We start from the raw sequence: 12,448 nt of genomic DNA on the forward strand, positions 1-12,448 counted from the left end.
GATATTATGCCAGAAACAATAGCAAACAATAACCACAGGTAGTTTCCCCACATACACTAAAAGCACTACAGTATCTAGGGATTTGACTTTGACAGCAATGGTTAGTTGATGCCTTGTTTTTTTTTTTTTTTGGCAAAGACAGATCCTCTTGTTCATGTAGCTCAGAGCAGTACATCAATTGTATTAATTGAGAGTCGCAGAATAAAACAGGCTAGTTGTAGTTTAACTGTAGGGAGGATTAGGCAGAATTCAAGTTGCAGGCTTCCTGATTCCTGTAGTAGCAGTGTCCTGTTATTGTATAATGGTATGGAAAACACTGTCCGAAAAACAATCAAAAATCTAGTTTTGTGAATATTGTAGATTGTGACAGCAACCACAAACAATATTTTAAGTTCTTTAGTTTCCATTAGTGGACAGATAGATTTGGACTCTTCCCCATTACTAGCATGTGAGGAGTTAACTTTCCCAGAGCAAACAACTTGAACGACACCTTCCCATAAATACAGAACTACAAAGTGCCAAATATAGTGGACTGTTTTATTTACTGATGCAGAGCCCTCTCCGTTATGCCGCAATGATCTACGCGAAAAAGCACAGATGCATACTAACCTTTAGGTGCAGGTGCCTAAGATGTTTCAGATTCTTACTGGTATGCCTCACGTGTGATGCCCACTCACCTCCAGAGTAGTCAATACAATCTTCTCCACTGAAGTAAAATAGGCCTCCCACAGGAACTGTGTCTGCTGCCGCATAGATAAGATTTTGTCTGGATGGATGGACCGGACCGTTGATGGAATCTGGTGGGAGACAGAGCAAGAGCCTATGTAACATCCTAGACAGTGTGTTCAGTGATTATTGATCAGGAGCGTATGGAACATCCTAAACAAATTGACCAGAGATTTACTGATAAGGGGCCTCTTTAATATTCTAAACTAAGTGATCAGTGGTTTGTTTATCAGAACCCTATGCAATCTCTTGATGAGTCACCTAAGTGGCCAGCAATATTCCTAAATAACAGATTAAGTGAGCCATAGTATTTTTTCTTCTTCTAAGCAGCTAATCACTAATAAATCACTGGGAGACCATGTCTTGGTTCAGTCAGTCAAGCTATTGGTAATCCACACATCTGTGGCACATAAACAGACAGTGCCAGAGGTTTGGAGGCATGCATTTGGCAGTAAGAGGGAAGAGGAGCTGAGAAATACTAGCGGAATAATAATGGGATCGTAATAGTATTGAGCCAATAATATCTTAAAATTTACCAGCACTGGAGGATAAATCAAGGTTACTGTTGATATGATGGGCTAATATACCACAATGCACATGCAGTAGAGAGTCGACAAATCTGAGGTGTCGCTGAAGTTGTAAATGAAGTGAAAATTTCATGCTTAAAAAAGTAGCCCAAACATTATCATCAGAACCTCTTATATTATTTATAAAAATGTATCTTGTTTACAAGCCAAACTCACAAGCACAGCCATACAGTCGCTCTATAAACACTTGCTCTTTGCTTAATCATAATGCAAGTTGAAATATTGTGCTATGCAAATAAAAATTCTAATAAAATTTCAAAGACCTTTCCCATCATAAGTTCAAAACTATGCTGGGCTTCTTCCATAAATTTGGAAGCCTGGTGACAGTTTGCATGTACTAAAATGTAAAGCAGGCATTAGCATTGGCCAATATGGCCCGCCAGACATCAATTATTGATATCGGGTCAGTAATTTCCACATCATGCATCACTATATAATACTATGACAATATTGAACTTTACAAGGAGAAACAAAGAAAAGGCAAATGGGACAAGTTCTGTGCTAGATAAAGGCTTGTTTACTAAGTAACAAGGGCTGTGCACATTATAATTTTATAATTGTGTTACTCATGTAGTACTGAACGCGATTCAATTTACAGAGCAAGAACAGATCCATATGTGCCACACAAAGGTATATAGAACCATTCATGTAGTGAGCCAGCATGACTGCTTGCAGAAATAGCAGGGCGGCATTGCTGTTGGGAATGTGGGTGGGAGCAGGGCAGCGATGCCCAATAATTTGGAGGGCCTGCTCCCCAAAATGGCTGTGCTTGTCCCAGTTAGTGCACATGTTTGTGTGTGTGCACGCTGGTTCTCTTCCCTGATCAAAAAATCTTTTGATGCTACCACAAATCAAGAAGTAAAAAAAGTGCAACAAGGGAAAAAGCAAAGAATGCTCAAAGCTCACTGAATCATGGTAATTACTCACAAAGGGAAAAGATAAAGGTTTATAAAAACACCTCCAAAAAAGACTTCAAGACAGACAAGTTTGGACTATTGTACTGCGCCTTCTTGTCCTGTGTGAGCACTGTGCCTGTCCTGTTTGGGGCTGTCTAGCTGGAGAAAGGCCAATTAACTTCTCTGCACTTTGGCAGTCATCTTTCATTGTTCTACTTGAAGTGGGGGGTGGGGGTAGAAGTTATCCAGTGACAATGACTCATGAAGCCTGGCTGGTCCAAGTGATTGTTTTTCCTCCTTCTGTTCGTGTGTGAATGTACGTGTGCGTGTCTGTGTGGAGGTGGGGGGGGGGGCAGATATGTGCTAAGACCGTGGAACAAGATTGACAATCTGAAAGACAGTCACAGAATGTCAGAGAATGGAATGGGGGATGTGGGGGGGTTGTACTTGGCAGAGCAGACAGGAAAGATTGAGGTTCTTCAATGTAGTGCGTGAGAGTTTGTTATTCATCATTTTTCTTCCTTGACATTATCTTGTTTTTCAGGCATCAGTAGGAAACAGATTTGTTTTGTCAAGTTGTTAAGAATACAATTTAAGATAAAAATAGAATTTTAATTCAAATACAATTTAGATTCAGAACGATATGCCTGCTAGGTAAGGAGGTAAAATGGCTGACCCTGAAGGTGTGAGAATGAGGGCCAGTAAAGTGGGAGTGTGCTGTACCTGCAGGAGCAGTCTCTCATCCCCAATCACAGCGGCCGTGTTCCAGCTGATGATCTCAGAGAAGGGAAGCTCCCAGCCATTACTAAGCATGACAGGGACGCAGGCAGCCTGAAACACACACATTAGACACAGAGACACAACCAGCTCAGCACGGACCACGCATGTTAAAGACAGAGCAGGTATGTATTCCAAATGCACTACTAGCCTGAAATGCACACACTTATATGGGGTTAATATTGTCTCACAAATTGTTACATAAATTATATGAATCTGACACAAATGAAATGATTCACAAATATTTATATAATTTACGAAGAAAATTGGTTCACAAATATGTTTTTGCATTCAGAAACAAGCCTCTCCCAAACAGACAAGAGTAATGATACATTTAAATTTCTTGAAAGAAATTTTAAAAGATTTACCAATCATAGGTAGCTTGAACCACAGCTTGACGCACACTAACATTAGCTAGTTAGCTATGGCTAGCTAAGTAACTGTCAGCAGTTTTTCATTGCAGGACATTTAGCTAGAAGTGTATTCAATAAGTGTTCAAATTAGCAAGCTAACTAGTTAACCTAAATGTAATAAGTTGTAGCTAGAAACTGCAGACTGTTGCATGTCCTTATGAGTCTTTATGGCCATGTTAATCATACAGCTCTTTCTTTTTTTAAAAATCCTCTCAGACACTAATTTTTAATTTTTTTAATTTTTTATAAGTACAGTATTTGAGAGCATGCTCTCAAATAGCAGGATTCATTCATTGAGCAAGGAGACAGTCATTACGGCCATCTTCCTGACCGAGTCGTTGTCTTGCTGCCACAAAAATCTGTCCTTGCAGCGCTTATAAAACTTAATAAGCTGACTGGTTTAAGTGAGCACACACGTGCTGTGATTGGTTAGAGTAATGTGGGTATTTGCAAAAGGATGTCTTGAAATCTGACTGGCTGGAGTAGACTCAGTGAAAAAAAAAGACTACTATTTGTCTGAGATTTGTGAGTGAAAAAACATAATTGTGAAACAATTTTTTTGTTTGTAAGATATGAAAAATATTTGTGAATGTCATTTTATTTACACAAGCAAACAGGCACACAACCACGCGTGCACACACACAAGCATGTACACACACAAATAAAAGGAATCATTAGCCATTTCTTTAAAAACAGGCAGCACACTCCTGAGTCAGAAGAGATCTGCATAGAAACCATAAAATAAATTAAACGAGAAGGAAAAGAAGAGGAAATAATGTCTGGTAGTGATCTCTGTCACCCTCACGATTGCTTACTGCTGATCTAAGCACAGCCATGATGAAGAGAGCAAACATAAAGGCTGCCAGGCACTGAAACAGACTGATTTATAACATTAATAAACTGTGTGTGTGTGTGTGTGTGTGTGTGTGTACATGTGTGTGCGTGTGTGTGTGTGTGCGTGTGTTTCTGTGTGTGTGTGTGTGTTTGTTTATTTGTTGTTTCTTTACTTGCTTGCCAGCACGTGTGCACGCGAAACAAGACAGGAATATGGCCACCAGGCTTCCAGCCCTGACAAGAGCGCTCAGTCTCTAATCCGTTAAGCTGGGTGCCATTCTGCGATTAGGCGCTGCCATTTGTCTCCTGTCATTCATCACAGCTGCAGTCTGGAGGGCCTCTGCACCCACCCGCATCGGGGCTAAAACCAGAGACACCAGCCACGAGCCTGCATTTGCACCAGAGACCAGAAAAAAGCCCACTAACCCCAGAGAGACAAGCTGTACACCTGCACCAATACCAAACACACAGCGCTAGCTCCAGAGACACACTGGAATCCGAACATCACAAACAGACCGATCTTTCCCCGTTACCTGATCCGATTTAAAAAGTGCAGTGTTAAGAACCATAAATAACAAGCCAGATGTGATATTGATGCCCGTTTGGAATCACACAGCCTGAGCAGTGCTGAAGGCGGTACGCCGAGAGCAAGCAAGAGTATTAGTGTGCAGTACATTACGAGACTGGATAACAATCCATAGCAAGCTGACCTTTCAAACAACAGATAAAAGAGGTCTGTTGAATTCTGCTGTGTGGATAGGACATGCTGTAATGGGGTCCATTACTCATGAACTCATAAAGGTGTCACATAAACACTACAGGCACTAGCGCTAGCCTCGACCTGACATGACAGGAAAATTCTCGAAATGTGTAGGAGCCATTATGCACAGGGAACAAACATCAATCCTAAATGTTTCCGTGCAGGATGTCCGATAAATGAAGTCTGACCGTTGCCTGAACCTTTTTCGTTCTCTATTTTCTGCTATTTTGGTTGATTTATTTTTTTAAAAAGGCCTGCATTGTACCAAACTCCTGACAGGATAATATTTGTTTATGTGTATGAAACATCTGAGGAGGATGAGAAGAGACAGAATCATCCTGCTGAACTAACAGTGCTGTGTGAAGGGAGCAGCAAGCGCCAGACTGTGGCCCTTTCACCCTATAGCAGCACATAGGGAAATGAGGGACTGAGAGGAATTTAAGGGGGGTCAGCATCTGTCCAGGTGATTAACAACAACAATTCACCACCTTTATGATGTCCGTACCGTTTAGTTAATGCTTTTCAGTCACCAGTAACGTTTTATTGTTTTCCACATGCATGGGTTTTGTGTGCATGAGAGATATTAAAATGTGCACGACCTGTGTGCGTGCATGCGTGTGCGCGTGCATGTGTGTTGCGCACATGCATATATATGTGTGTGTGCATGTGTGTGTGTGCGTGAGTGCGTGAGCATGTGTGTGTGCGTGTGCGTGAGTGCATGTGTGTGCGTGTGCGCGAGAGATGCTTCTCCTCCCAGGTTAAAAAGCGTGTGTGCGCTCACCTGCAGAGCCTCCAGGAAGCGGAATGAGCCGAGCCGACGCCCGCGTGGCACCAGGCAGAAGGTGGAGTTGTGCAGCATCTCTCTGTAGTCAAACCTGCAACGGCAGACAAGGGAGAGACGGCGTGAGCTCAGCAGCGCTTCCGGAACGCCCCGCGAAGGCTGAAGAGAACCGAAAAGAATGAGGCCACTGACAGAGAAAACTTCCATCTGCCAAGCCGTCAACACCTTTAGCCCCAGGTGTGACAGCTGAGCCAGCAGCAGAGAACGCCCGATTCCTTCTCTCTCGCTTTCCCTTTCCCTCTCTCTTTCTCTCGGTCGTGCTCATTCGCTCAGGAAGCAGGATCGTCAAATGTGCAAACGCAATGAGGTGAGATAGAAGACACCCGCCTAAGTCCTCCGTCACACTGAGCTGTGACCATGTGAAGGTAATCACACATACAGAGGCACGGAGATTTAAATAGAATTTAAACAGAATTAATTCATCTTCGCCGTAATTCCACAGACGGCTCTCGAATCTTATCGTCTACTCTGGCTCCTTTCAGTGACAGCTGAATTTCCCCTTTTAGCATGGCGTGACACAGTCTGCAATGGTTCTTAGATGTACCCTCAGGGTACAGCAAGGCAAGGCCCATCGCGAAGCCCTTCCCCATCACCAGAACTATCACAACCTCACTTAGCTGCATACCCATTTACCACTGTATGGTCGGAAACCCTAGTTCAATTATACTCCATTTCTAATATTGAATCAGGCTTGTTAATGATCCCCCTTTTGATCGTCGAAGTGCAGCCGGCTGGCTGAGTGCACGCCCACTCCCAATTCCTCTCCTGGGCTCGTGGCCAGCTCACAGTTATATCTGGGGTTGGGCTGCACATTAGAGGGCCTGGGTAAGTTTGCCGTGGAAATGCTTCTGGCTTGCATCTATCAAATGTAGGTATTCTCCATTAAACACTGACCCTATATCAGCAGCAGTCCATTTACAGCTAGAATGTGCCCATAGGAATATTTGCACCGAAAGCATTTTTGGTTCTGAATTTGCATCCAGCAAACATTTTCTGCAACAAATTCAAACAGTACATTGTATTTACAGGCCGAGGGGACAATTTAAAAAATCAAGCATGAGAAGACAGGTTGCTCATGGAATGTTGCTTTCACTTTGACTTTGGTAAAACACAGAAACAGTGGTATCATTTATCAGGAGACCTTGGGTTCCAGAACAGGGTTACTGGGCTAGAAGCCCAAGGGCAGAACCAGTTCAGAGCAGAGCACAATGCTCCCTGCTACATGTCCCAACAAGTGAAATAATGTAATAAAGCACACGGCTGCCTGAGTCAGCAAGTTTATTTGTACTGATTTAATGCCTGCCTATTAAGAACAGTATGAGTCAATAGTACCTATGTGCACTATTACATGAGGTGAATCAAAATGCAGCACAGAGTAGCTTAGCTTAGTCTGTAAATCGTCACGTGCGCCTTGAAATTTTATCCACATAGAAGAGATCCTGGCTGTTCCTATCAGAGGCATCAAAAACCACAACCCTGCTTTGTCAACTCGAAGTACTCCTATACATACAATAAAATTCACTGTAACATCAAAACCACAACATGCGGTATTCATTCAGCCATGACACAGAACTCCATTTTGAAAGTTTATTCTCATAGGTGCTGCCTCACAAACTCACACAAGAGCCATTTCTCTGCCATAAATCTGATTACAGAAAGGGGGTGACTCAGTGGAGCTGGCTTTAAGCCTGTTTGTAATTAGCGTGTAATTAGAACAAGACGAAACCCACACAGACCTGACAAATAGCCCTGCACACAGCACACTGGTGCCGCTTGTGGTACAGTGGGAACAGTGACATGGACCCTTGGCCATATGACACTCTCACACATTCTCAAATGAGCTTAAAGTCTTTATATGCAGACAGTGTCACTGTCAAGAATAGTATGACACTGGTCTTCAGACATGTTATCACACATCTTTCATCAGCCAGGTTAACTGAATGTAGTCTCAGTGCAGAGGGAATCATCTGCTAATTTACACTGGTGTTCAGTGGGCAATGAGCAGCCTAGAAGAAGCATTCCCTTTTTCAGTTTATGTAGATGGCTCTCACATTTTTCTGGCATCAACTGCATGTGAAAGTGTCCTGTTTTTGGTCCCACAAAGAAATTTAGTCCCTCTTTAAGGCAGAACCAAAGAAGAACGGCTTTTGCAGTTCCTGGCAGACAATTAGGCCTACCTGGGAGAAAGGAACTAATCTTCTGTGTTCTTGTAAAACGCTGATGACACATGGAGCACAGTTTACAATCACAGAAGATACAACTGCGTCTTCCTTAGACATTAACCTCTTGAAACACCTCCATTTAATGGAGTCAGTTATAGGTGCAAATTTGGAATACTAATCCTTCTGCAAACCACGCTAGTCAAATAAGTTAAACCCACCGAAACCAGCAAAACGCATCAGCTGCCCTTACAAAAGCCTTGTCAACACAAAAACCTTCAACCACGTCTACTGTAGAAATATGCTTTGTAAAATATGTGTAAAAAAATGAATGCTTGCAGCTATACTACTTTCATTATTCATCTCCACAGCATGCATCATTGTCCATTATATCATTTTACAGACAGCTGGTGATCGAAATTATGCACTTTATTCAAGAATTCAGGGACAGAACCCTGCATGAGGTAAAGCTATTTTCAATAACTCCAGCTCCAAACTGCCACGGATGGCAGGTTATAGCTGCTTTGCCCATGGAGACCCCTCTGATCTACATATGTTACATATCACCAATATTTTATACATGTACTCTAACGATCCCTCTGCCCTAAACTCCACCCAAGAAATTTTGATTTATTACCAAGTCACTTCTGGGAAACTTCATGCGATGAAACTACTGCTTTATTATGAATAGTACGGACCATCACAAGATTAATGAACTAATGCTGACAACATGAAACCATGTGGAAAAACAGCCTACGGTTTTTAAATCCTGGAGAAACCTTGGTAGCTTCATATTTTTTTAATGACAAAAAGTGCTAGAAGAGCCAGGAATCAATAATTACTGAACAGAGACCAATGACTCCCTGTCACCTACGAAAGCACTGAGCAAAATGCCACACTTTATCAAACTAGCACAGAGCTCTGGCTTATCTGCTCTGCTGTGGCTTGTCAGGAAGATAAATTTCAGGCAAAAACGATCCCCCTCCCCCATGTAAATGCTTGTGTTACAAGGCAGCAAGCACACTCCTATCAAATCAAAGTTAGTCACTCTGGCTAAGTGTGGGTGACAAGCTTTTCGGAAGCACTCTGGTGCAGACAGGAGAGAGATGTGTGTGCATGTTTTCACCCCGTCAACAGCAGGATACTCAATCTCCATTAGGAAAAGCATTTCCTGAGGAGAGGTAGGAGATGAACACAACCATGTTCATACAAAGGACTGGTAACACAGTCCTCAAAGAGTATGTGTATGTGTGTATTCGTGTGTGTGTTGGTTTGTGAATATAATGCATGTTACAAGAATACAGAATTTCTATAGAATACCTCTGTTTGTGTGTTCATGTTTCGTAAAATAGTTAATCTCTGTTTCAGGTACTGCTCAGAATGTAGAAGAAAGTGCATCTCATCCGTGTGTGTGTGTGTGTGTGTGTGCACGTGTGCATCGGTTTGTCTGTTTTATAACCATAAGTTTCACGCTAGCTTCAGACATAGAAATAAAAATGTGAGTGTGATCTTTGGGCAGTACTGTGCCAAGAATATAGCGTCATTCTGGACGGAAGGTAGGACTGGGCATATTAACCTGAATAATACATCCGCAATCTGAAAGGAGCGGTGACTTCCAGAATTTGTGCTCCTTTCAAATTCTGTGGGAACTCACATCAAATGATGGAGGGAAGTGGAGAAAGACATTTCAATTGCCATTCAAGAGGTGGTTTCCCCTGCTGTGCTGCAATCAACAACAGCTACTTTGTAACTCTTATGGCATGAAAGGAAAGAGTATGATTAATAGGTAATCCCCCTTCATTTTTTCCCCAATAGTTCAGTGGAAATGTATGCAGAGCCGGGAACATTTAGCTTAATGTTAAAAATAAAAAGCAGCATTACAAAACTCATGTAATGCTAAAACACTCCAGCTGTAAGTGGCTTGTCCTTGACACGTCCCTTTCTTCAGGAAAAAACCGAAGGAAACTTCATCAAACGTTACCCCACGTTCAAATCAATTGGCAGCTGCATTGGAAAGCATTCACGATATGATGAATCCAATCTTTAATGAGGACAGACCCTCGATCCTAAGAGAAGTAGCAGAAGAGGATGGGGGACCACACGCAGACTCCATTCAGATAAGAGGGTAGAGTGAACTGTGTAGAGAGTGAAGGCTGCCTCTGGTGGTTTAACTCTGAAAAGGGAAGGGATACGTTTTTGCATGAGAGAGAGAGGGAGAGGGAGAGGGAGAGAGAGAGAGAGAGAGAGAGATGAGTTTCGTAGGTCTGATTGGATTCAATGTGCGACTGATGAAATTCTATGACCTTTCCTAACCAGCGCTTCAGGCAAATTTGAACAACTCTCCATGGCAACTGCAGGTGAATTTTTCCATTTGGACCAGCTTAACCTTTAGCAGACTAAAGGGGAGCTATAAACTTCAAGTGAACATCATTACACAGTTGGAACGTAAGGTAAGGAAATGCACAATTCCAGATACAATGTCTCAATTTGTCATTCAAGTTCAGAACTCCAATTGGCCAGCAGTACTGTAATTGGCCAGCATGTTGTCTTCATTTCCTGACACCTCAGCTTTTTTAATGAAAACTATCCTGTAATCAAAATCAAGTGTTTGGTCAATTTTATCTGAAACAGAGCATTAAAGGCTCATCTACCCCATATGTGTAGCGACGGAAAGAATAATTTACAAAACTGGTGCATTTTAATCAGAAATTGAACCTGTTGTTTCAATACTGCGCACATTTTCAAATGCTGCCACAAAGTCGATTCTACCAGCATTAAGAGTGAAAATGTATGAGATATCAAATGGGAGTTTGGAAGTATCAATTCAACTTCTTATATTTCAAGCTCACAAACTGTCATGTTCTTCTCCCCTTCTCTTCTAGACTGTCACCTGATCAGCATTTCTCACCGTATCCCCCCCCCACACCCCCTCAGATAGACACACTGCTGCCTTCCTCTCAAGGATTTCATTTTATTTATTTACCTTCTGCCCAGCCCACACAAAAATTAAAAGGCCTGTTTTCCAGTATTTCAGCTGCTAATTAAAATATCTGCTGTTCTCCACTGGTACAATCTACATCAAATATGTATTCTGCATTTTAGAGCAAATGCATGTGCATAAACACCACTGTGCTGCACAGCAAGCTGAAAATAGAGAAGAGACGCCTACTATAGGTTCACAACCATTCGTGCCACCACATTCGCTTCTGGTGTAGACAACCTCATCCACTACATCCATTACTTCAGATATGCTTCACTGACACTGCTGTTGGACCCTTCAACAAGGGAAGCGGACTGTCCTTAATCTGAATTTGTTCAGAAAATGCCCATCCGTAGAAATGCATGATGTGTAAATGAGACTCATGTACGTCAGCCCTTACAAATGCATGACCAGGTATAAATACCGTTAATGTAAATAGAAATAAAGTAAATTCATGGGTTTTTACACCCACTCTTATCATGATTTTAAGGTTTCATATTTTCTTATCATATTTCAAATCACAGATGAATGAGTCATTAGTAAAGGTGTGACCTTTATCCTGAAACTTCCTGTGAAAAACACAAATGTTGGAACGAAATGCTAGCAGCTGTTCCATCTCCCCCATCCTGCAGTCACGTCAGGGGAGATGCAAACAGTGCAGATACAGAAAAATAATAGCTGGTGGGAAGGAGAAGCTCAGGCACTGAAGCTACGTTGGTGAAGCTCTTTTTTAACAGATACTGCTGGTGCTTTGGGGGAGAGGGGTTACTTTCTAAGGCCGTCAGTAAATTCAGCTTACCACTGTTTTTAATTCTGTTCAACACAACCACAGCACTCTGCTGTTTGGAATCATCCAGACTGGAAGCACACTGAAGCAGATGGTCATTAATGGACTTGCGACCACAAGGTCCAGCTCTAGCAATTAATCAGCACACCTTGAGTAAAGTGCATCATTAATCACGCCTCCAGCCCAGTCATCGCTAATAACATTCTTCCTTTTCCTACACAATGTTCTTCCCCTCCTTTTGGCCTCCAAGTACATGACTAAATGCCAAAACTCTATAAAAACAGACCTTTTTATGGACTTATGTTCAGGTTGCATCCCAGCATTCAGCCAAGCAAAGAAGCCATGTTCTACAAAGGGATAAATAACTGAATGAGATCAAAATGTTGAAACAATTCCATGGAGGCAGTGGAAGCTCATTTCAGCATGTCAAGAAGAGCTCCCAATTAAAGCCATGAGTTGCAAGCAAGGTGATTAAAACTGCTCATTAAATTTCTACTGGGAATTAATGGATTATGAAAGAAAGAGACAGTGTTAGTGGAGGGGGGGGGGGTTAGGGGAAATGACTAAAGCAGGCTAGAACAGTTTCCCAACTTCTTGCAACCTCCAATCAGAATTTTTAAAATCACAGGAAAGAGTGGGAGAAAGTTTAGGCAACATAAAAAGAGATGTTGGTGTCCTAGCAACATAC

At 42.1% G+C, this 12,448-nt stretch overlaps 1 protein-coding gene across 2 annotated transcripts in view; it reads right to left on the reverse strand.

Moving 5' to 3' along the window:
• Positions 1-12,448, reverse strand: part of LOC135260459 (exostosin-1a) — a 66,915-nt gene that overhangs the window by 13,379 nt on the left and 41,088 nt on the right. For both annotated transcript variants that reach the window (XM_064345683.1, XM_064345690.1), the window contains 3 exons: positions 5,775-5,868; positions 2,933-3,040; positions 678-797 (listed from right to left, as the gene is read on the reverse strand). In XM_064345683.1, the coding sequence (XP_064201753.1) occupies positions 678-797; positions 2,933-3,040; positions 5,775-5,868 (322 nt within the window). The remainder of the gene's footprint in view (positions 1-677; positions 798-2,932; positions 3,041-5,774; positions 5,869-12,448) is intronic.

The sequence above is a fragment of the Anguilla rostrata genome, chromosome 1, assembly GCF_018555375.3.
Source record: "Anguilla rostrata isolate EN2019 chromosome 1, ASM1855537v3, whole genome shotgun sequence".
Taxonomy (NCBI): Eukaryota; Metazoa; Chordata; class Actinopteri; order Anguilliformes; family Anguillidae; genus Anguilla; species Anguilla rostrata.